Raw genomic sequence first — 26,804 nt, 5'->3', positions numbered from 1 at the left:
AGGACATTGTGCCCATTTGTCAAAATTTCTGGAGTTCAGGCTTTGAAATGGAAAGCAGATAGTCCTTTTCCGCCTTGTGAATTGCTTTGGCAAAGGTAGCCATCTGCCAAAAAATGCTTACAGTAATAATAATCACAAAGGGGAGAAGTATTGATGGATATTTATGGGACAGGTCTCACATTAAGCGGTCCCATAGATTAGGCGTAAAACGTATGAAGACTAAATGGTGTAATGAAGCATTTCTGCTGTATTGCCTTTTCACAGACTTACTTCAACCCACAAGGGAGAATAATTCATTGGGATGGAGGGAGGCACTGCGAGTACAGCTGCTTGTTAAATAGTTGAGCTCTTTATAAATGTCACATGCATCCTCTTCTAATAAACAGGGGTTAAATCCAGAACACCTGGACATGCACACGTAGCGAGTAGCACACACACATAAAAGGTGCGCATGCCACTTTAGGTCTTTGGATGTCGCTGCAATTGAATCGCGCAAACAAAGAAAAGAGCAGTGTGTAATTTTATGAATTTCAGTGATGAAAAGACTCAACAAGTGCTTTATTTGTGCTTTTGTTTGTTCCCAGAAAGGCTCAACAAGAGAATCTAATACTCGCTTATTGTTCTCCACAGACGCCACACAGCATGATGAACTTCAAAGCACTTAGCTCCTGACAGTTATGTGCACAGTTGCACCACGGCATGCACGCCCGCCCCCTCCCCGTACACCAGCCATGCCTGACAAAGGAAACTGCCTACATGTTAGCATATCCCTCCGAACAAAAGGAGCAGGCGCTCTGTGTAAAGTTCCAACTGATGAATCAATATGCTAAGTGAACACTGTTTTCCCAATAAAGCCCAAAGAAAGTGTTTTAATACGACTCTGTTGACATATATCTCAAATAATAAAAAAAAATATAGATACGTGTATATATTCTGTCACTTAGTTAATTTGGAATATATTGGCACATCTGCATTTGCAATCTCGTCAGGGCGGGGAAACGCGAGAAGGTGGCAGCCGAAGAGCAAGGAAAGTAAAAATGATGAGATGAGGTAATGAAGAAGAAAAGGCGAGAAACCTGAGAGAAGAGTCAAAGGAGACAAATGGGACCCGAATGGATGCAGATGAGATGCAAAGAAGCATGACATCAGAGAAAGCAGCGCAATAGACGCTCGGAGAGACAAAGGCATCAAAGGATGAGTGATGCTAAATTTATTCCAGTCCTCCACCGAGTCCATCTAACCATCTCTCCATCCGCCCAGAGTGCAAACAGCACTCCATCAACACGCGATGAGGATTTTACATTTTCCCCTGCTCACTTAAAGCAGATATAGTGTTATAGATTTGTCAATCGCAAAAGGTATTTACATCCAACAAGAACATGACCTGTTTCACGTTTCTCAAGCACACTGGTTGTTTCATGGTATAACATAGATGACTCACCTCCTTTTCTCTCAACGTCAGAGCGTCTCTTTTCAGCTATGGGTTAACTGACATTGATGAAATATTTATTTTCGGGAGCAAAACCCGAACAAGAATAAGAGCAATCACAATGTCCACCAGCCCTCCCAAAGTGATGCAAGGACACCATACAATGTTTCATACACCAGTGGAGAAGAAAGGAGGGCATAACTGTCTCTTCTTTTCTTTCTCACCCCAATCATTGTGCCTTTCTGGTGCCCACCTTTATTCTTTCAAATCCAGACATCATGTGTGGTGGAAAATCACTGTAAATCTTTGTGCATGAATGAGCTTTGCACTTCTTCTGAGCTCAAGTGTTAGTCTTCTCATTAACAACACAATGATGTGTCAATTATGGTTTTGTGCTACGATGGCGTTTGTCAAAGCAGCTCACACTTTGTAAATGCATTTATTACAATGATAAAGGACCAGCTTTTGGAATCCTGCCTCCACTGGTTGTCATCTGTTCTTTATAGTGTTGAGCATCGAACCCATCACTCTCCCTGTCAAGTCCCCCTGATAAAAAATAAGACATTGTCTCGTCGTCCCCGTTCCAAAACCGTAATGTGCACAATCAATGGAAAAAAAGAAGGTGAGGGATAAAGATTAGAGGAGAACAATATCGACAATAAGAATTCTGACATTTACCAAATGTTGAAGAATAGGCCATTTCAGTAAACATAATAAATGCTTTAGCAGTGATTTTTGAAAGTCTTATTCGGTTGAGCCAGGAGCCGGGGGCTACTGTGAACATTGCAAAGGCATGCTGTGACGATCGCTTCAGAAGGAAACTGCAGAATGGACTGATCATACTGTGATAACAAAATAAATCCTGAAACTATGTCACATGTTGCAAAGCCACCATTTGTCTATGCAATTTAAGCAAATTGACCTCATTTGCCAAACAGCTGCACGTAAAATTATATTAAAATGTCTTTAAACATTCTGAGGTTGGGAAAATATATCTTTGAAAAACTTTTCAAATAACTTGTTAACATAGACCTTTCAACATGGAGTTTCAATCTATTTTCTATCTCTAGAATCTATCAATTCTACTGAAGTAGTTTTTGGATGACATACAGGTCAGTATTAAAATAAAAAATTGGATATCAATGAATGTCATTTGCATAATAAAGCTGTTCATGGTAAAACAACAGCTGATTCTCAGTCAAAATACTTGTTTGGGACATATAAATGTGTTTCTATTGTACTTTTGTTTTTGGTACTTTTTAAATGAAAGCGTCATGGTCTAGCGGCGGTTCAAAAAACACATCTGAGGGGGAAAAGTCGCGCTTCAGCTCATCATGCAGGTCGATGGTGAACATTTACATATTGTAGAAAGCCCACTGACCGCATAGAAGTATGTTTTAATCTGTCTCACTCCCTCCATGATTTCTATCAGCATAGTCAGATCTACTTGTGCTGCCAAGTTTTTATTGTAATACCCCAAATTTGCATCGTCAGCAAGTCTTTTATTCATTCTATTTTGCCAGCATTGTTTGCATCTTTTGGCAAGCTGCAGCCGTTTTTGTTTTATGCCTTGACGAATTATTATCCACCTGATTTCTCCATGTAAGCAATAGATTGAAGAAGCCTTTGTTTACCTGGACAGCAGCTCTCTGGTTAAGATAATGGAGAGATACGTTGTGGTACAGTCCACTTCCATATGCACACAGAGTTATACTGACACGCTACTGAAATGTTAAGAGGTTTTGAGTTACGGAGAAAGAATGAAACACCACGTTACCCTGTTAGCACAGATCTTCAAACACAACTTTGTCTATCTAATTAAATTGGGGTTTTTTGATGTCATACAGGGCAGTGTTCCAAAATGTCATATGCAATAACACTCATACGATGTGTGCATATGCAGCCAAAAGCACTCATTATGTATACTGACTTATATATGAAACGGTACTAAAGTGTAATGGGGTTCTGAGTACGCAGGATTCAAGGGTGACGACCCCCCCCCCCAGCCACCACACCCCTTAAAAAATACATTCTTTTCTCACTTGACACCAGCATATTGGTTACTGCATTCTAAAGGAGGCCCAAGATAGAGAGACAGACTAATAAAAAGGGATGGGGACAGTAGCAGAGAGGGAGGGGATGAGCGCACTGTGCTGCTACAGTAAATCAGGCCTGACGGTGTGACCTTTGGTAGCCCCAGACAGAAAAGGTTACATGAACAGTGGAGAAAATGGGTCTATCTGTCACTTACTACCCTAGCTATAAATGATGTTGTGAGCATGTGTGTGTGTGTGTGTGTGTGTGTGTGTGTGTGTGTGTGTGTGTGTGTGTGTGTGTGTGTGTGTGTGTGTGTGTGTGTGTGTGTGTGTGTGTGTGTGTGTGTGTGTGTGTGTGTGTGTGTGTGTGTGTGTGTGTGTGTGTATTGTATGTAGATAAAGTTGAAAAATATTAAGCACTTTAAGTGTATCTATTTTTTCCATTCAGAGAATGATAACAAATTGCACAAAAAAAAAAGTAAGATCACTTTAGATGTACTAACCGGTTATGGAGGATGAAGGTGAAAATGACCAAAAACACCTCTGTAATGTGCAGACTGTAATGTATAGGTCACCATACATAAAAACATTTTTTACCCGTCAGAGAGAAATAAGCAACGAGTACAGAGGTAGGTTATAAATTATATGAAATGGCAAGACATGAATCACCTTCAAACATATGAATATCCACTTTGGTTTTGTCTCTCTCCAAACAACACACTGGAAATGCATAATGCCGTTTAAACAATATATCAACGTCTTTGCTGCGCACGCTGCTTAAACGTCCAGTAGGTGTTTCCTCCAGGGAAATACTGCAAAAGTGACTAATTCGATAAATTTACAACACAAACAGCAATTTGGGTTCAAAGTAAACGGCAACCACACACTCCCTTTTCACTTTACGAGTAAAATATGACACAAAACAAAAAACAAATCTCTATCTCTGTTCTGATGACCCTGATTATCTATGACGTGACGGTGGGGAAGACACTGTACGTATAAGTGAAATGACCAGAAGCAAGAAAACATAAGAAAGCAGCTCCCACATCTACAACTGCAGCCACATACGGTAATAAAGTAACATTTGCCGAGCGGTTCAAATCCCGGTTACACATAATTATACATTAGCACCTCTAAGACAGTTTAATAAGTAAATGGTTTTTGTGAACGGCATGATAGCGGTGGTCAGCTAATTTACATCTTAAGCTGTGCCAGTTGCTCTTGCCCTTGATACTGTCTTAAGTCCCCTATGCCCCAGTAGTGCCAAATGTGCTAAATTAAGCTTACTGTATTTTACAAACCTCAGCGACCCATGCTATCTAATAAACTACTAATGGAGGGAAACATGGGCATCTCATTAGGCTGCTGCCAAAAGGGGCACACACACAAAAAGCCACAAACACACACACACACACAGGAGTTGAAGCAACTTTCTTCTGGCTCGGAGCCGGGCATTAATGATGTTCCAGCTGGTTTTAACAACTATTTATTTATTGAGGGAGTAATTTTGCAGTGCAGGGAACCTAATGAAGGTGTTTGGGGAATTCTTATGTATTAATCAACCTGCAATGTTTGTCTTTTTCCAGCGAGAAGAGACCAGACAAGAGCAGGGAAGCCGAAAAGGAGATTATTCACTGGCGTACACGTGTACGCATGTGCACTCGCGCAACACATTTCTTGAGTAAACAGAGGAGAATGGGCTATTTAAATGGTGACTTGGTGACAATGTGAAGTGATTGACAGCAGAAGGAGGGGGGAGATGGGAGGATTCTGTCAGCGACTGATAACAGCTGTCTGCTCCTCTCACAAGAGAGACAGACATAAAGTGAAAGACGGAGAGAGAATATGAGTCGCAAGCACATATGAAACATATGAACAGTGACGTATCCTTGTATATATTTCTGATTAAATGCATTGGTTGCGTCATTGATGAGTTACGCAATATAAATGAAAAAAACTAGATTCGCGAGTCCATCATGCAAATTCCCATCAGCACAAACAATTCATCGACGCCTGACACTGGACTGCACCCCAGATGACAAACTGAGATGCAAAGTTTCTTACACACACACACACACACACACACACACACACACACACGCACGCACACATACACACACACACACACACACACACACACACACACACACACACACACACACACACACACACGCACACACACACACACTCACACAAACACACTTATTAAACATTCATTGGAGTGAGTTTGGGGTAATGAACGGGAGTCAACAATGAATTATGGATCATATTCTAATGGTTGGCTTACCCCTCTCATTACTGGCATGCTAATGTGATTGGGAAACAAATGATTATCAGCTTTATTAGAAAGGGGAAAAGAGCAAGAGAGCGAGGGCTCCACATCCCCGGGACACCCCGACTGTTTCAAACTGAAAGAGAGAGATGAGGTGGAATAATTCAAAAGAGTAAAATAATCATTTTAACACTGGAAATAGTCCAAAGTACTAAAATGTTTCTTTTATTCATCATTTCTATGATCGACATTATTCAAACATGTTCCTAAATCAAGCTCAAGAGACAGAGAAAGTGCAACAACACATAAGTTACCGTCACAACAAAAGTCACTCTTAATTAACACATTTGGACTGTTTTATATGCAGGTGGGGTTTATACTGTTGGCATATATTTCTTTCTTTGATGAAAATGGTAAGTATCGCATAAATGTATTCCTCTTTGCACGACAAAATACATTTACTTACACTAACTCTGCACCGATCTGCCCAGACCGAAAGCTCCAAACCGATGTAATACACTGGAGTGCATGGATATGGACCTTGGGGCATTTATCACAGCACTGGTCAAGGTGGAGACATCCCCAGCAATCCATCTCCCAGCTTATTGGCACCAAAAGACCCGCTTTTATGCTTTGCGCAGAGATTTATGAGCAACTAAAGGCGTGAGTGGCTGAATGCGCGCGTGTGCGCATGAATGAAGCATTAGTAGCATATGCACACCTCGCAGTCTGAAAGGGATCGGGTAGATGTGCTTATTGACACCTCACCTCCCTCTCACTCCTTCCTGTCCACATGTCCCTTTTTCCCCCTCCCTCCTTCCATCTATCCATCGCTCAATCCATCACTTTCCTTTAAAAGCCTGTTAGGAAACCCAATACCTTCATTAGCACAAAAAGATTAGCTTTTTAGCAGGAGGTGCGTGTGCGTGCGAGCAGAGAATCAGAGGGTGGGAGGATAAATAAAGATAATCAAAGGATGCCTGTGCCAGACAGCCACTTAGCTTAACCCGGAGCGAGCTGAGCACATTCAAACACAAGCACACGGATCTACGCATGACTACAAGACATTACACACCTCACGACACTGATACCAAAGGGTGGGGAACAATTTGAATAGTTTAAAATTACAATGAGGCATCGACCATTAAAAATCCTGAGAGACCACAACAAAATTAAAGCAAAGCCGAGTATGGATTATAATTAAAGTTATAACTCATCTTAATCCCTTTGCTTGCAAAATAGATTTTGATGATACAATCATTTGGGTCATTGAAATGTTAAGTGATGGAGCTTAGAGAGCACAAAATTGTAATGAAATAGCGTGAAAGACAAAGTCATTGCTGTCTAAATCAGTTATATTGTACTTTGCAGATGTGGCTTTGTCAAATTTCATATAAGTTTGTGAACTTACTTTTTTGGTTCATTGATCATCACAGGTTTTTTTGTTTAGTTTTTTCAAATGTTTGCATGTTTAGTTAGACCCTGTAATATTGCAATGTCTGAATTAATTGTATTCTTGTACTCTTCTATTTTTTTTTTTTTAAATAAAACTAGTGTGGGGATTCTCTCTAGTGTCATTTCACTTTTCATTCACATAGCCTGACAGCAAATAATTTAAAATGTGACAACAGCTCATAAAGTGAATAAAGTGACAATACTGGCAAACAAGTCAATTAGTGATGGCTCCTATTTGGATGTTACTATGATTCCATTTGGCTTGTGCATTCCTGAATTAATTATAATATCCATAATTAATCCAACCCATATTTTTGTCTCCACTAGTTTTAGCTGCCAAATGCTCAACATTTATTAACGACATCGCTGCTATCTTTGTCTTCATGTGTGGCGTGTTGTCAAGCATTTTTGCTGATCTATTTACTTTCTGCTGCTGGAAATGACTGAATGAATGATTTAGGTTAACTAAATCAGACCTGCTAAACTCAGAATTGGGAACTGAAGCTCCCATGTGAAGAATCGTTGAGGGCATGTTACTATATATAAAAAAACAACAACTCATGAATATGAAAAATATTGGACAGTTTTTATTGCTCCAGTAACAACATGCCATGAACTATGATAACATTTGTGTGAGCACAACCTGTAAAGGCTGTATAATATTTACAGCTGAATCACTGTATCACTACATCATTCTCCTGCAGCAAAGACGATCTGATAAAAATTATATTTTCCTTCTGTCATGGTTCATGGTTTGTCTCTGGTGTTTCAGGCTCCTTGGCTTCCGCTCCTGTTTGTTGTTCACTTATTCACATCGCCTTTGCATATACGTATACATTCAACTGTTTGGGTTTTCATTTTGGAGGCCAAGAAAAGACTGTAACTTTGTCCTCTCATGACATGGTTCTAATAATCAGACAATTTTCAGAACTTTGTGATGCAGCCAAGAATTATTTCACTGAAGTAACTATGCTCCACAAAAAAATATTTTCTCTTTTTTTATATATAATATTGATCAATGAAGCTGTATTTAGTAATTTAATGAAGCAGCTTACCTTGATTGTTTAAAGAAGTCGTTCCACATTCACAATGCTTTGTTGTGAATGTGGAGTACTCTTAATGTTCATTTGGGTAGTTTTTTTCTTCAGATTACAGTGTGTATACAATATATGCATTTAAGGAACAAGTGAGCAAATTTACAAATCCGGTGGGTGCAATTAACATTTGCATTCATTAATAATAAAGTATGAAACACACACACACACACACACACACACACACACACACACACACACACACACACACACACACACACACACACACACACACACACACATACACCAATTAGCCATATTTTGAGTAATTTTAAAAGACTTATCATCAGTAAAACATTACCAATGTACATCCCATGGGATGAAATAGCAGATGGCAATCCTATTAATCTACCCTACAAACACACCTTGGAGCATACACACGCATACGCGCGGGCCGAAAAGCAGTTTTTAACCCACTGTTTCCCCAGGGAGAGGGTCTTTAACAGTAGAAACAAAGCACTATCCAATCACTTACATGCTTTCCCGAGTGCCTCCTCTTTCCATACAATACAATCTCAGGAATAAGATTGCACACACACCCACACACACACACACACACACACACACGCATGCATACACACACACATGCCCTCACCTAATACCCATCAGCTTTTGGGACAGGAGAAAATCTATATTTCATCTGAGAAGCTGTAGTGTTTGTGCACATGCTGAGTTTGTTTGTCATTAGGCCTAACCCCTGTGGCTCACCTAATCAGGTTGCTGTGTATGTGTGTGTTAATTTTGTGCAGGTCTAAAAATGTGTGTGCGTGTGTGTGTGTGTGTGTGTGTGTGTGTGTGTGTGTGTGTGTGTGTGTGTGTGTGTGTGTGTGTGTGTGTGTGTGTGTGTGTGTGTGTGTGTGTGTGTGTGTGTGTGTGTGTGTGTAGTCAAGTGTACGGGCATGAGAGATGTGGCAGACAGAACCGTGCAAACACACACTTGGCGCTGAATTAAAGTTATCGATCGGCCATGGCATGCTCTTACACAAAGATCAAAGCTTAACCCTGATCAATGATTAATCTATTTGTTTGTTTGTGAGTCCGTGTGTTTTTATGGATCATCTCAATTTCCATCTTTCTCGACGGCTGCTTTAATAATTTTCACACTCCACATGTTTCCATCGTCACATGAAGTTTTGATGTAAGAGGCAATGGCCTTTGGGCTAAATATTAAAACCAGCAGGCTAATGTGCTCCCATGCAGGGAATGTGGACATAATTAGCCAGTATAATTCTTCCAGAGTTTCCATAAGTGTGGCTTTTAGAAATACCCTGTTAGGCCTTGATCAATCACCAAAATTAGTATGAGTAACCATGAGATACATCATATATCTATGAAATATGGTCAGTCCTTATCACTATAATCATGATTTCAACAGAAGAGAAATCAGGTCCATGCCAATATCATCAGAGAAGAGACCGAAACACAGTGAAGACCGGTAAACCTAAGCGAGATCACTCGAGTCCTACTACCGGTTGCTTGCACTCCTGCTTGTGATCTAGACAGTTAAAAAAAACAGATGATCTCTCTTTCTCCCCCACGTGAGAGGTGAAAACTTACCCGAGGGTCTAATGAATGGTGGGGAAAGGATTGGATGCAGGTTGGGGTAAATAGTGGCCATAATGTAGTTGGCTATAATGGACCATAGGGATGAAAATGGTGCTCCGCTTTGTTTTTACTGGTTGGGTTAAGTCCCTATGTTCACGTATGGTCCTGAACTTTGGGTAATGACCAAAATAATGATACTGTGGACACAAGAAACTGAAATGAGTTCTCTTCACAGAGCCAGGTGAAGGAGTTCAGCCAACTGAAAGGAAGTGAGAGAATCCTCTTGCGGTGGTTTGGACACACTGAGGAGGCTCAGTGGCCACCTTCTGCAGGGTGTCTATCAAGAATAGTCAATTGGGACCAGACCCTGAGGTCACCCAAGGACCTGCTGGAGGGATTAAATGTCCCAGATGGGAGTGTCTTGGGACCCCATTGGATAAATTGAAGGAAGATGGACCACTGGGTTCCGCTGCTTTACCTCGTGCTACCACAACCCCGTGGTTGAAGAGATGAAGGGATGTGGTTTCCTGCTGTGCCCCAAAGTGTGATGAGCAGATTGTTCTACAAAGGAGAATCCAGGAGTCGAGCTTTGTTACAACTGGTATGTATTGTTCTGGTGTGCCCTTTAGCGAAGGTCCCTGTGTGGTTAATAAATCCTTGCTAGTCAAAAAAACAACAAAAACATCCAAATGGTCCCTGCAGTACAACACACACACACTAAACCATAACCGCTGAAGCCTGCTCCTCTGATCAGTCAACCTTGCCTGTGGCCAAAACTCTGCGCTCAGTGAACAACTACTCAGTCTCCCAAAGTGTTTCAATATAAAAAACTGTTCACAATTCTTTGGATAACAATAGAATTTGAGTGTCCTCTTCCATAATATGAACTCTGGATGCCACTACAGTTAACCTACATGCAACATTTAACCTAAGTGCTGTCCGCTGCAATGATTGTGGGTGAATGGCACCAAAATGACAGACAATCAGACTCTTTGCCCGACAATTTTATTCATCAGAGTAAAACCTCACTCTATTATTTCCTCTCTGCCTGCCTTCATTAGCACATCTTCACACGCAATGTCCAAGCACGGTGGCAGCCAATTGCACAAAGTCGTATAGTCTTTTGAAAAGGAGGCAGAGTTAGTGAGTTAGAGAGGCTAATTCACTTCTATGTTTCTCGGACATATTTCAATGAAACCATGGAAACACTGCTCTTTTCACCTCATTTGCCTAAACCACTGCACGTAAAAAAGATATAAGTTGGTATTACTCTTTATCTAATCACACTATGAGGGAGCTCCTACCGTAAGGTAAATGTCGTGAGGACTGCATAACTTTGTAACAGAGCTTCATCTTTGTCAATCTATTAAAAGTTAAAGAAACATAAGAAATGTAAATCTTCTTCTCCTTTTTCCCTATGAACTTTTTGGCTCTCAAATTTTTATTTGCCGAGAGGTTACCCATGTGTATTTCATTCCCCTTTATTGTTTTATGGTCTTAATATCTCTGAGGTGAAGAGATGATGATAAATCAATACAAACAATACTTTCGCACTATGTTGAAGACCAGGGGAACACTCAGTGTGTGTCTGGCCTGAGTCTCAGCAAATATTCTCCTTCTGGTGTGTGAACTTGCATTGGGGCTGAACACCTTCAGTAACATATGTCAACTATATTTCTGTAAACTCACTTCAGCAGTTGACCAGGATCACACATCTCGAGAGCTCACGTGGGTATTCATATGCAAGTGGAAGGAGAAATGTTCAATTCTACCATCCAGGGGACTTTCTGTGGCACCTGATGGAGAAACAGCCCCATCTGCAGGATTTGAGTATCACTTGAAATAAACTAAAACCCCTTCTTCAGGTTGTGAAACTAAGTTTGAATTCCAGTACATCTCTTTGTCTCAGCATAGCTCAATGAGCCTCTGGAGAGCAAACCCAGGTGAATTTGCTGAAAGAGGAAAGTACCTGTGTCTACCACAGCACAGAACAGTTTTTTTATGTTGGGATTTTTTTTCCCCCCCTTTCAACAAAAGACTGCATCTGCAGATTTTGGAGGGGACGCTGCAGTACTTTGCCGGTGAAATAAGGGTGTTCTCTTACACAGTGTTGACTTAGGGAACAATATCCTGGAAGTGGTCAGCATGGACTCAGCATTTCCGAACACAAGTTGCTGGGGTCCCCTCAACTGCAGAACCACAAATACGAACATGTGCACAGGTGCACACTTGATATACTTGGAGGATAGCAAGCTCAGGACTTAAATACACAAACACACGCTCATCCTGGGAGATTGGTCATGCTCTCTAACCCCTTCCTTTCTATGCTCTCAAATATCACTGAGTCCAGACTGAGGAGAAAGACCTTTGTAGAACAAAGGAGAGGTCTGATAAGAAAGAGCTTGCTGGTGACACTCTGCCTTTTCTACCAACTACAAAGATGCCTCCTGCCCCTGCTGGCTCATCCGAATTGTCAACCTCTTGACTCATTTCAGGTTATAGAAAAACACCAAAAGACAGTGAAACTACAAAACAGGATGGGGAAATGGAAGGCTATTGAACAGGGTCAGATTGGAGTGATGAAATGTAGAAGAGCAAAGACATATAATACAGTGGGGATGAAGCGATAATAGGGAAGAGTAACACAAGGTTAGATTGAGGAGGTTGGGGTATTAAGCAAAGTAACCTTGGAAAAAAAGGCCTCAGACTTTATCCAAACCGACTATCTTTTTCACGGCGGTTATCGTGTTGACACGCTGCTTGAAATATAAAATATATATTATATGCATATTTATATAGAAAATGGTTTGACACAATTAAAACTGTATAAATATCCAATACAGTGTATGCAAATTATCTTCAGGTTTAGAGCGAGAGAGAGAGAGAGAGAGAGAGAGAGAGAGAGAGAGAGTCCAAAAAGAGCTGGCAGCCATGCGGAGGTATGAGACAGATGTGTGTGTCAGTCATTACTGTAATCGCTCCATTTACTTCATCTACCCTGGGAGGGACGGCTGGTCATCGCCATCTGGACACACAGCACACAGTACACGGCAATCGCAAGCCATAGTGGGGATTCATGGGTCATCAGCCAGCAACAGGAGGGGGAAGCTCTGAAATGGTCATTATTGCGTGTGTGCATAGAAATACATGTATGCGTCTATGACAGTGTATGCATTTGCCATCTTCTGTCACTGCCTTAGTTTCCCTGCTGACATTTTTCTCCCCTCCATCCCTCTTTTTCTTCCTTTACACCGCCTCCCCCGAGTCCAGCTGCTTCTGAAATACATGAATCTACCCTCTTCCCTTGAGACTACAAGACGAAATGAAAAAGGCCATGGTGAGTGGTACCAAAGCGAGGACTTGCTCGAGACTCCCAGAGCCTGAGGAGAGGATGGTGATTGTGCTTGCGCCTGAACTGGAGATACATAGACCTCAGGCTCATCTACATGTAATTTCCTCTTGACTGGGGACCAGGGAAAGGGTGACGAAGACAGAAGTAGAGGAGTGGCTGGAGAGTGAGCCAGAGAGTGAGCAAGGATGAAGCTCCAAACTCAAGAACGGCAGTCTGATTGTCAAGCAACACGTAGCCATGGCAACGATAAATGGAGAGAGCATGGGAGGAGAGGTATGGAAACAGAGAGTGAGGGAAGAAATGAGCGGAGAAGCTTCAGGTTAAAACCGCACTGTTAGGGAAAAATTAGGGAGAAAAAAAAGTTGAGGAGGTGCTTTGTTACGCTACATTAGAGAAGAATATTACACTCACTTACAGGTGATATTTCAGTTACAGTCAGGGGCTGGAAGATTAAATACTGCCTGGAGATACCTCTCTCCGTGTATTCTCACTGTGTGTAGATTGTGTAGCATTGTTCAGCAGTACACTTAGATATATATATATATATATATATATATATATATATATATATATATATATATATATATATATATATATTCTCTTCCTGCTCCTTCATCCCTCTGTTCTCCCTTTCATTTGTATTCTGTAGGCTCACTGCCTCTCTTCATTCTCCATGCTGACCCCCCCCCCCCCCCATCTCTCCATTGACTCTCTCAACAGCTCCCCCCCCCCCCCCATCTCCTCTCCAATGTCCTAAGATCTCTCTTTCTGGCCTCCATCCCTCAATCCCTGCAGAGCATAGCTGACATTGGGCATGAGGTCAGAGAGATGGGCAGTCATGCTCCTGCTGTCAGCTGGCTCAAATGGGCTTAGATACAGTGTGTGGAGACACCCAAGGGACGCCCTCACTTGCCTTGGGTTGTCGATAGGCATGCACACACGAGCTCCACAAGGTCCTCAATCACACACTTAGGCGCATAATAGACACATTTAGAAAACAGAACAAAAAAAATAAACCTTCACTGATTTAAAAAAAAAAAATGGCACATGCCTAGTGAATGTGTGAAAAACCGATACATGCAAATACGCAAGAAGACAAATGCAGCGAGAAATGGAATTACAGATTTTACAAAGAACAAATTCCTTTGGAGCGCTGCCATGGATTATTGGCTGCTGTAGTCGGTGTTTGTGAACAATGGAAATATTCACTGCTGATGAATTTACAGCAGTGACATTAAAAGTAGAGATATAAACCACTATAAGGTCATATGCAGCCAAGAGGATACATTCACATCATGTGAAGTGAGACTGCACTTCCAGCCATTGTGTGTTGTATGTACAAATGCATAAAAGGGATTGACTCCAGAGAATGCAGTGGTAATACAAAGGGACTAAATCATGGGTGAAGATTTGAGGATTTGCACATATTTGAACTCAATGCGAGACATTTGTAGGCAATAAATTCTTGTGCTTTTTAATAAGGAGAGGGAATGCTAATAATAGTGAGATATTCTATTGCCCTACAAATGAATAGAATTCACAGCTTTATGGGTAGCAATAACCTCAAATGCCAGATATCTCACAAAAGCTCATACCTTTCAAGTGAGACTATTCGAAATTAGGATATGATCTATGTATTATCCCTGAATTCGGAAACTTTAAGATCTTTAAAAAGGGCAAACATTGCTCTGGTATTTTAAGTAACACAGTTAGAAAAATGTCCAATTTTTCCATGTTTTACATAAATGGCATAACATATGTAATAGGATGTCATGGCTAGGGTCACTTTGGATTACAGTTGAATAATGCTGTTGAAAAATACTGTACAAAACTGCCCCCATGTGGTGGCGACACACACTGCGTAGGTTGGCAGCAGTTGAAAAATACAGATTTTCATCCATCCATCCACACATACTATACATATAGCTTGTATACTGCTTTATCCAGCTCAGAAGCCAATCCCAGCTGACTAAGCGAAGGCAGGGCTCGCTTAGAAGCACAGACACAAAGACAGTTTTCCTGTTAGAAGGGATACGAAACCCCCAAGAATAGTAAACACCAACACAGATGTCAGGGTTGAATGGTTTCAAAAAAATGTGATGTTCATGCTATATAACAGAAAATGCCACAGAATTAATTAGTGTAATCATTACCTGTCCAGGAGGAGCCGCTGCAGATACTGTAGGTATTCTCTGGGCTCGGTTTACAGGATAAGGTTGCAAGCTATTCAGGATGCACAAATAGCCACCACAGTTTGTGGTAATGAAGCCAGGCCAGAGAGCGTTGTCCCAGTGACAGGAGCACCTGTCCATCAAGGTACGTATCACTTATCCAGCAGGCAGCCTGCAGAACGAGAGGACAGAACAGAACAATGACATCCATCTCTGGCTTCTGATCTTGCGGAGGAAGGATTGAATTAAGTCTGCAACTGTTATCTCATGCTATAAAACCCTCTTCAAATTTCACATTCCTTTGTACATTGAATGAAATTGCTTTTCTTACATCTTTTTTTTTTCCCTGCCAGCTGAATCCTCATGGCTGAGGCCACCAGCACGAGGAGTAACGGTGGAGGTTTAGCCAGTGGAGGGACCGGAGGAGTGCGAGTGCCCCAGGAACCCTCTCTCAAAGTCGGGGTGGTGCTGTCAGATGAAAGAGTTGACTTCCTTCGGGAGCAGGCCTTCTGTGTGCTCCGAGTGAAAACGGATAAGTGGAACCGGTTCATCGGTGCAGACGAGAACCAGAAGACAATACTGGATTTCCTGGACCACATCTGGACCAACAGACTGCTGCTCTTCACCGGGCCGGGAGGGACACTGCACGCAGGAGACGCTCAAGTAAGACATATAGCACACACACTATAGACATTAAGTGAGTGCATGATAGGGTCATGCACCTGCTGTTAAAAAATATGACATTTTCTTTACTATCTCTACACATTGGCCAAAGTCTATTTAGTTTGGGAAATCTAATTATGGTAATTCCCTTAAATGAATATTTGACAGAGGAGTTGAACTATTGTTTACTGTGTGTACCCTGTGTGAAATTGTGTAAACAAAAGGGAAAAAAAATAGAAAGTTGCTATTCGAGAGTGTTTCAAATAAAGCAAGAGATTCTCTATAACCAGACCCTTTTTTGAAAAGACAGTCTGGCATAAACAAATTACATAATCAACCATTTAGTTTCTAAGCAAGACAAATGGGCTGACATCTCGGTAATTAAGTGTTTACCAGCTTTGCAGCGGTTTGCTGTCTCCACTCCATCTAACATGTGCGTCTCGTTGAAATAAGTCACTACTTATTTCTGGTGCTTTCAATGCTGTTGAAAGCGTTCCTACTGTGTTTTCACCTGTGAAGACGTCTCCGCCATGGAAGACCAAGCTTCTGTGTGTGCTCAAGAAAGGCGTGAAGCGAATCGCCCGCCAAGGATTCAGACACCAATTCTGGTTGGGAGAGGTGCCTGGATACCCGATGGAGCACCTCCCTGTCGTCATCTCTGAGGTGAGGCATTACACTACGTGCAAGTGTGCACTCTCGACTTGGTATCAATGGTGGCAGCGAACAAAGCATTTGTATTTCGTTTCTATACTTACGTAGGTTTCTCATGTGTCGGAGACATAGAAGACAGAGTAAAACTGTTTAAAGATCATCATTAAATTGTGAGTTATGACAGCACATCAAAATGTAAACAATGAATAAAGTTGAAAATGTAAAGGCAATGTGTACCACTATGTTAGTGTTAGATGGAGTGGGACATTTTTCATGCTGCTATCAGACAGACTGAGTTACTTCAGGCACTCAGCATCCAATAAACAGGAGTTTAGTGGAATTGTAATAAGGCTGCTGTCCACCGAGTGGCAAGTAACAAGATATTTCTACTTTATTACTTTTACTCCCAATTTCTGAACACAAATATATGAAGCGGGTTTGTTATTTCTATTAAACTGTTATGGAGGACAATTCAGTTGTGAGAAAGGATCAAAGTGATTGATAAGTGAAGCTGCAGAAGTGATCAAGTTATATGAATAATGGCTGATTGCTGAGATTTTTTTGTGCTTGATTGTAAGTTAAAACAGAAACCCAGGAATAACTACAGTCTGCGGTCCAAAGACTTGTTTTTATTCACAGTCCCGACTGTTCTTACAGAACTGAGCGAAAAAGCCTCCATGTGTTCTGCTCATTGTTAATTAATGCTTTACAGAAAGACTTAGGGCCCTTCTATCATTGTTCTTGTTTTAGCCAACTTCTTTAACTATTTGGTGACTTTTATAGTTGTATCTTCCATATGCTTTCACTCTGTGACTGTGTTTTTTTTTTATTGTTTGTGCTTGTCTTTTCTGCTATTTATTTGTTTAAAGAGCATTTAGACACTAACTTTGTTTTATGTCCGGCTGCCAGGACACGCACACAAAAGAGATTATTAATCTCAATGTGGTTCTCCTGACTAAATAAAGATTGAGAAAAAGTGTGAGCAGTGGAGGCATACAAGTTGGAGAAGCAGGGATGGCATCTCAGGTTCAATCGTTTGAACCCCGCAGCTGTCAGGTTACCAGTGTGGGTGCCTGAGAGCGAGGCCCTCCACCTAGGATTACTAAATATGAAGGATCAAACGTAGAGAACTTTAATTTCACCCTGGGATTAATAAAGAACTTTCTACTTTGCAAAGATTCAGTTTCTCCAAACGATGACAAAAGTTGAATGATGACCTGCTCATAATTAAGCTTGTGCTTCCATGCTGGGAAACACAGTATACCATTAGGGATAGTTTAAAAAAAAAGTGTATCAATAAGATACACATCTATTTGTGCAATTTAATCGTGTTCACCTAGCAGTACTTTTGACAACTATCCTTAACAACCTGGTACAGATTTTCAGGCTGGACCATAGTGCATGCTGCACCATTGTGGAGGGTAACTAACCATGCCCGTGTCTTCCAGGTGTTGGTGTGTGTGCTGTCTAATGGTCTGAACCACGAGGACTGGCCCCTGGTGGTGTCAGATGACATCCACAGGCACCTGGAGAAGCTGAGGAGCAGAGTCGTGACCCTGAGAGGCCGCGCAGAGGGACGGACACTGCTGCCTCTGCCTCTGTGTGTGGAGAGAGCGCACGCCCGGGACGTCGTGCTCAGGTTAGTTTGCAGCGTTTGTCAATAAACTGGAACAAAAATAAATAAATAAATATCCTGACTTAAAGCTTGAAACATTTCTGGAGACAGGAACAGAGTGCATGGACTATTAAGGGGTAATACCATGTGTTAAACAAAGGATTTGATTTCATTTCCCTACCTCTTCAACGACCACACGTTCGAGTATGAACGGAAAGTGAAGTTTACACACCTGCGCAATTAAAAAAAAAAGGTGTATGGCTCCAAACACTAATTAGAAAGTGATTATGATTAAAACGATTAACCCTTGTGTGGCATTGGGGGAAAAAACGTCCACTTGGAGTAATTTTTCCTCTTAATTTGACTATAACTTTCACTGTATTGGCTCAAATGGCATGATTTTTGCTGAGGAAGCTTACTTTTACATGCAATTTAAAAATTTGATTTTAAATTTTTCCCTCGGTCAATAATGCACTGTCGGCAAAAAAACTTCCTTATGTGGCGTTGGTGGCTGTTTTCATCCACTAACTTTGACCCCTGTAAAAATATATCAGATAAATATTTCTTCAAAATTTTTTCACATAAATCTGTTAATCAACTTCAGTCCTGATCAAAACTACCAAATATTAAAAAAAATAAATAAAAATGAACCCTTTAAATGCCCATTTAGAAGATGAAGGCACTGAAATGGGAAAAAATACACACAAAATGACTCATTTTCAAAATAAAATGTGATCGGATATTGGATTCTTTTTACATGTTATTACAGTCTTGGATATATCAAAGGTTAGTAATGTAATTATCTTTGAAGCATATTTAGTTTTTGTGCAAAATCAGTTTAAAAAAAAAACTCCCTGTTGTGGCGTTGGTGGCTGTTTTCATCCACTCACTTTACAGCTGTAAAAACATATCAGATAAATATTTTTTTTCCGATTTTTTTACACAAATCTGTTAATAAACCTCAGTCCTGATACCACAAAGTATTACTTTTTTTAAATTAACCTTTTAAATGCCAATTTAGAAGATAAAGTCACGGATATGGGAAAAATACACATGAAATTACCCATTTTCAATATAAAGTGATTGAACATAGGAAATTCTTTATTTTTTTTATCTTACATTACAAACATTATGAACTTTTGTGCAGCAGCAGGGATTCAGTCCTTCCAGCAGGACTTGCAGCATGTGATCTGGTGCACTTTGCATGTGTGCCCTCCACAACGGCTGCATGTGTCCACTTCTTTTTCACCCTTTGCACAAGATGCAGGCCCCCCTCTTCCCTCCTGACCTGCTGGTGGCTGCTGATGGCTCTGGCTCTTCTTCTGGTTCTGCTGGGGCAGCTGCAGCAACCTGCATTTCTCACCAGTGCGGCAGTAACTGCTGCTCGAGGAAGATGCTCTCTCCTCAACACTGCTGGAGACACCAGAGCGTTGCCCAGCTCTTCTAAGAAAAGCCTCCTCTTGTAGTGTTTTCCCTCATTCCACGAGGGATCCACCGCCAGGAAGATAACCAATGCAATAGGCTGAGACCTCAACTATGTTGAACAATGACGCCTGGGGCCACCGATTGGTCTTCCTTTTGACGCTGTAGGTGCCGACAAGCTAAAAAGATAATCGAAGAAGAAAACAATAAGTCCTGATTTCAAAACGGGAAATAGCTGCACATGGCATATGGAAACTTCATCAAAACTAAAAAATATATATCTTTTACAAGCACAGAAATTCAGTAGAAAGCTAACAGCAATAGGATGCATGTGGTAAATATGTATTGGCACATACCTTATCTTGATTGTCAACCGCGGCTTTGCAGCGGTTGTAGGCGACGACAATCTCTGGCTTCTGCTTTGAGCCCTTCGTCAGCGCTGGCTCCTGGTGTCTTGTGCTCAGCAGGATGGCATTTCTGCCTTGTTTCAGAACATAGCTCACAGCTGTGGTGTTCTTGGTGAAGCCAGACACGGAGGAGAGAGCACCTCCACCTTTCACCTGCACAAGGTTGGGTGGCAGCTCCGGCTTGTTCTTTCTCACAGTTCTAACCAAGGCCAATTTCCTCTTCAGGAGCTCCTGGGCAAGTGGGTAGGTGGTAAAAAAAAGTCGAGGGTGGAGCAAAGTCAGCATCGGACTCTCCTGAGGTGGTGGTGTCTGAGGAGGATGACTCTTCACTCTCCATTATAAGATCCAGGGCCTCTCTTGCACTGAATTTCCTCTTCATGTTTCCCCTGCTCTTCTCACTAGCAAATGGCCAGCAGAACTTATGCACGCGCTGAAATAGACTTACCTTGTTTATGTTTATGTTTGGCCCAGGTCAACTCTGTGAAATCTGAGTGCCAAGGGACCTCTTCCCAAGATGAAAAGGCCACCTGGCCAGCACTTTGTTTTTGTTTACTCTATGTAGACTCTGTGTAGCTCCGAGAACTTGGGTGCATGTTTACATTTTTTAGCTATATCAAGGTCAGTGCACAAAGGTCACACACACACACACACACACACACACACACACACACACACACACACACACACACACACACACACACACACACACACACACACACACACACACACACACACACACACACACACACACACACACACACACACACACACACACACACACACACACACAGAGACACACAGACAATGGGTGATTTTGTGTGTATTTTTCCCATATCAGTGCCTTTATCTTCTAAATTGGTATTTAAATGGTTCATTTAAAAAAACATAATTTTTGGTAGTTTTGATCAGGACTGAAGTTGATTAACAGATTTATGCAAAAAAAATGGAAAAAAAATATTTATCTGATGTATTTTTACAGCTGTAAAGTGAGTGGATGAAAACAGCCACCAACGCCACATAAGGGAGTTTTTTGGAAAATCAGATTTTGCACAAAAACTAAATATGCTTTAAAGATAATTACATTACTAATCTTTGACATAGCCAAGACTGTAATAACATGTAAAAAAGATCCAATATCCGATCACATTTTATATTGAAAATGAGTCATTTTGTGTGTATCTTTTCCCATTTCAGTGCCTTCATCTTCTAAATGGGCATTTAAAGGGTTAATTTTGAATTTATTTTTTTTAATATTTGGTAGTTTTGAGCAGGACTGAAGTTGATTAACAGATTTATGCAAAAAAATGTTGAAGAAATATTTATCTGATATATTTATATAGGGGTCAAAGTTAGTGGATGAAAACAGCCACCAACGCCACATAAGGGAGTTTTTTTGAAAATCTGATTTTGCACAAAAACTAAATATGCTTTAAAGATAATTACATTACTAATCTTTGACATAGCCAAGACTATAATAACATGTAAAAAAGATCCAATATCCGATCACATTTTATATTGAAAATGAGTCATTTTGTGTGTATTTTTTCCCATTTCAGTGCCATCATCTTCTAAATGGGCATTTAAAGGGTTAATTTTGAATTTATTTATTTTAATATTTGGTAGTTTTGAGCAGGACTGAAGTTGATTAACAGATTTATGCAAAAATTTTTTGAAGAAATATTTATCTGATATATTTATATAGGGGTCAAAGTTAGTGGATGAAAACAGCCACCAACGCCACATAAGGAAGTTTTTTTGAAAATCTGATTTTGCACAAAAACTAAATATGCTTTAAAGATAATTACATTACTAACCTTTGACATAGCCAAGACTGTAATAACATGTAAAAGAATTCCGATGTCCGATCACATTTTATATAAAAAATAGATAATAATGCGTGTATTTTTCCCATATCAGTGCCTTTCTTTTCTAAATTGGCATTTAAAGGGTTAATTTTTACTATTTTTAAAAATAAATTTGGTAGTTTTGATTAGGACTGAGGTTGATTAACAGATTTATGCAAAAAAAAATTCCAAAATTTTTTTGCCAATATATTTTTACAGCAGTCAAAGTTAGTGGATGAAAACAGCCACCAACGCCACATAAGGGAGTTTTTTTGAAAAGCTGATGCTGCACAAAAACTAAATATGCTTCAAAGTCAGTTGCATTACTAATCTTTGACATATCCAAGACCGTGATAACATGTAATACATTTCTTGTCTCTGATCATTTATTATATTGAAAAGAGGTAATTTTGTGTTTTTCCCCTCCCAAAATCAGTGACTTCATCTTCTTACTGGGCATTTAAAGGGTTAATTTTTACTATTTAAAAAAAAAAATTGGTAGTTTTGATCAGGACTGAGGTTGATTAACAGATTTATGCAAAAAAAATTTGAAAAAAATATTCTTCTGATATAATTTTACGGCTGTCAAAGTTAGTGGCTGAAAACAGCCACTAACGCCACATAAGGAAGTTTTTTTGAACGCCACACAAGGGTTAAAAAGGATAAATCAAGAGCATGAGGGAAAGTTCGTTCCTTCTATTTCATGTAACAATGTTCTCAAGCAATGATGTTTTACATTTTCAGTAATGCAATTAACTGCTGAGTATTACTAAATTAGGGGCCAAAAGTACTGACTTCACTTACTTAAATAATAGTGAACGCACAAATATTCATCTTCTTTACTTGAGTAAAAGTTAGACAGTTGAAGTTCTGAAATGTACTAAAGTAATTTTTTTTTTTTTTTTAACTTTATGCATCCTTTTTTTTTTAAGGTTGTGGCATTCGGGTAATAGTTTGAACATGTACACGATATTGTAGTACTATGGTTCAGCTTGCATGCAATCGATATTGTTTGAGACAAACTGCTTACTCAATGAAAACAACTGACAATATAATTATGTACAACGTGTGTGTGTGTGTGTGTGTGTGTGTGTGTGTGTGTGTGTGTGTGTGTGTGTGTGTGTGTGTGTGTGTGTGTGTGTGTGTGTGTGTGTGTGTGTGTGTGTGTGTGTGTGTCAGGGAGTACTTGGTTGAACATATAATTTAAAGTCAATACATTTTTGCATAGAAGTTTGAAAAGCAGTGATGTGGTCAATAAATATAGCAACTAAAGCTCATTGAGATATATTTTTTATTTTATTTGAATGGGAACTCAACTTTAATTTTAAGTTTAAATACCTTATTACATTCAATGTTACCCCGGAGCCTTAGAATTCACGGGACGTGATTAACTTTGTAAATTTGCACTTTTCGTACTGTACATTTATCCAAAGCCCATATTGCTATTTTACTCACGCTCATTCCATCCTTAGCCCAACTGGATGGCCACTGGACCATGGCTTGTTATACTCTATAGAAACCCTGATAGTTCAGTGGTCCGGACAGATTTGGAATGTGCTGAAGAAAGACTCTGGTATGGCGCTGCTCCAGGGAGACCACCCAGGCCCCAACGTTGAGCTCCAATTTTGGACCACTCAGAGGGAAAACCTGCTGGGCATCCAGTCGCAAGTATGTTTTCTGACTGCGTGGAGATTGGAAGGGCTGCAGGCGGTGCGTGATGTGAAGTGAGGAAAGCAAACTTCCACTGGTTTATAGAGCAATGGTTTACGTTTATGTTTTCAAAGAACTAAATCATACTGATGTGCAGGTTTATATGCACCAAGAATATCACCTTATACAATCAGTTGGATTATTCACATCATGTACGCATCCACACTTTTAAGCAAATAAAATGGATTTCTTAGCTCATTGTGTTTTGCTTTGCACTTCATTTTTAAACCGTAAAGCCGAACTTGATGTCAGTTGACTCTTTTAGATCTTCATAGTATGTTCAAGGTCAGTGTTCTCTTCTATCTGCATGCAACACTGACATCATTGTTAGCGATGGAAAGAGTGTCAATATATTTAGACATGATTCTAATTTCATGCAGTTTGAAAGACAAGCTCACCAAGAATCAAAAATACTCTCAGCGTTTGATCAGTGCTAATTAAAATATGTCATTAATGTTCCTTATGTATTCTATATGTTTACTGTTTTCAGATCCAGAGCTACAAAGTAAAACAAATCATGGAAATCCTGCGAAGAGTCAAGAGCAGCTACCACGCTGCCTTTAAGGGCGTCTGCCTCAAAGTCAATGAGGGTAAATCAGCATTACCTGTTATTTGTCGGTGCTAATGAACTAATTAATTTTCCCATTCTGTTATCTCTCACAGCCTAACTTCTCTTCATTTAGTTTTGCTTGAGAAACAAATTAAGCATTCATTGTCTATGTACTATAACAACGCTCCCACAGCATAGATTATTTATTTACCAAGATAACTGCTAATATAGTACAGATAATTTTGTATTTTTAGTGACAAATTGAGTTTTGTTTGAGTGTGGCAATTATATTTACATTGTTGCGAACCTATTTTAGCGGCAGAAAACAGCTATCAGGGCAGCAGCAGGCTTCTGTTATGATTGTGTTATCCCAAAAAATATTGCCGTATGTAATTATTACAGCCGTGCTGGAAGCGGAGGATATAGATCTGTATCTACGTCCTCTGAGGAGACAGATCAGCAATTTAGAAGAGAGGAGTTTTCCACAGGTGGACACACTGCTGCCTCCCCTTTTTCACACACTCTGCCTCATCTGGAGTCACTCCAAGTACTACTGCACTCCCCAGCGCATGGTGGTCCTTCTGCAGGAGTTCTGCAACCTGATCATTGACAAGGTACAAATGGTGAAGGCCCATGAGAAAGTGACGAGAGCAAATCCCCATGACGATTTTCTCTGTGTTCCTCAGGCCTTTGCCTACCTCATTCCGGAAGAACTGTTCAAGATGGAGCTTGAGGAAGGTATGGAGAGGCTACAGATAAGCATCTCGGCTCTGCGCAACTTCAAGCAGCTGTTTCACACTTACCGCCAGAGGATCCCACAGTACTACGAACACGGCCAGAGCGTCACGTTGTGGGACTTTCCTGCCACTCTTGTGTTCAGGCGAGCGGACCGCATCATGGAAAGGCTTCTTATGATCGAGGTCTGTGTGGGTTTTAAATCACTTTTAACATAAATAAAGTACAGGAGCTACAGTAGCCCGCACTTCAAAACATTTCTTAATTGTTCAAACAGTTTTGTCATTTGTTTTTCTGCACAGTGTTGGTGCACATAAATATCTAGCATTGAGTGAGTAGTTTGTTAAAGGTTCTGGGCTGTTGAATAGCATGACATTTCCTAATATTTTGCAGAGTTTTGACCCCATCGTCTTGATTTATCGTTGTAAGATGGCGTCTGACCCACAGTATTATTTTAACACTTTTTACCTCGCCCTAATTTTAGATTTGTTTCTCTCATCTCATTTAAAGGAGCTTTTTGCCGCAGCTTTAGACTTTCTGAAATTGGAAAAGATTGAACTTGGCGGATCCCGAGGGAAAATCCTAAGTGAGATGGTCTTCAGCATGAGCGAGGAGTTTCATGACTGCTGGCGGACACTCAGAGAAAGCAAATATGACCCCTTGGACTATACTAATGACGTGAGACCTTGTTGTGGCTGTCTTCAATATCACACTGCTTTTTAATAAGCCCCAATGGGTTGTTATTCGCAATGATTTGTAACTGGCATTGACAGGCTCAGCAAACTAATAAAAAATAATAATTAGATGTTATTTTGCTGCGCAGCAGTGCAGTAATTGAAAGGTAGCAAAGCAAAGTAGTTGCTTAGCAACACATAAGAATCAGTGACAGGAGTCATTATTAGACCGAGCATCAATATTTAATTTTCTCAGATATTTTACAACAGCTTGCAGTGCGACTTAGATGAGGAACTCAATCACAAATTGATCAGTGTTGAATTACATTTTTCTCAAGTGTGTGTGTGTGGGTGTGTTTCTCCAGCCAATACTTATTAACAGGACTGAGGAGAACTTGAAGGCCTGGCCTGAAAATTTAATGGAATAAAAATTGACTGTTAATATAAATGGAATGATATCTTTCTCATCACAAAGTGACAAAAACATCTATAATTTCCTGCCTGATGCCTCTAGGAGTTTGAACGTCACCACAGACGGTTTGTGGAGCAGAACAGAGACTTTGACCAGAGGCTGGGGACTCTCCTCAATTTGGCCTTTCAGCACTCAAAAAACCTCAAGTCAGCCTTTAAGGTGTGTCTGCTACACATTTACACTTAAAGCACTCAATTTACTCTACAGCTAATCATACATTGCTTGTATTGTTGGGGGGGGGGGGGGATCATTTGTCTAAAATGCATCCTGTCATTTTTCTCCTTCTGCCTATCCAGTTATTGAACATTTTTGGCACCCTTCTTGAGAGACCCAGAATTCATCAGCTGTTTTCACCTAACTACAACGTGTTGTTGAGCATGTTCAGCCAGGAGATAGACCTCTGCCAGTTGATGCTAGATCAACACAGAGATGGGGTGAGAGAGCTATTTAACACACTGCCTTCATGGAGGAGACATCCAATTCATTTACACTTGTCTTTCAGCTGCAATCGGGCTGTGCAATCCTGGGAAAAAACATGCCCTTGGTGGCCGGAAACCTGAAATGGTCACAGGAACTTAGGACACGCATCCTTACCAATCGGAGTAACCTCTGCCAGCTGGCTCATATGTACGGATCAATCCCACTTCACAAGCACAGACAAATGCAATTATACTGAGTGAGGTCTCACATTAACAGATCTAATGACT

At 40.4% G+C, this 26,804-nt stretch overlaps 1 protein-coding gene across 1 annotated transcript in view; it reads left to right on the top strand.

The window, feature by feature from the left end:
• Nucleotides 1–16,650: 16,650 nt before the first annotated feature.
• LOC308135533 (dynein axonemal heavy chain 11-like) overlaps nt 16,651–26,804 on the top strand; it is a gene marked incomplete at both ends in the record, with an annotated part of 40,013 nt that continues 29,859 nt past the window's right edge. The window contains 10 exon segments of the mRNA XM_080503582.1: nt 16,651–16,680; nt 18,117–18,307; nt 23,429–23,624; nt 24,157–24,256; nt 24,619–24,830; nt 24,903–25,136; nt 25,462–25,629; nt 26,140–26,256; nt 26,394–26,531; nt 26,600–26,724. Coding sequence (XP_080359708.1) covers nt 16,651–16,680; nt 18,117–18,307; nt 23,429–23,624; nt 24,157–24,256; nt 24,619–24,830; nt 24,903–25,136; nt 25,462–25,629; nt 26,140–26,256; nt 26,394–26,531; nt 26,600–26,724 — 1,511 coding nt within the window.

Source organism: Blennius ocellaris, assembly GCF_963422515.1.
Source record: "Blennius ocellaris genome assembly, chromosome: 10".
In the NCBI taxonomy this organism is placed as follows: domain Eukaryota; kingdom Metazoa; phylum Chordata; class Actinopteri; order Blenniiformes; family Blenniidae; genus Blennius; species Blennius ocellaris.
The sequence above is the reverse complement of the archived record's forward strand: the minus strand, read 5'-3'. Positions and strand labels throughout refer to the sequence as shown.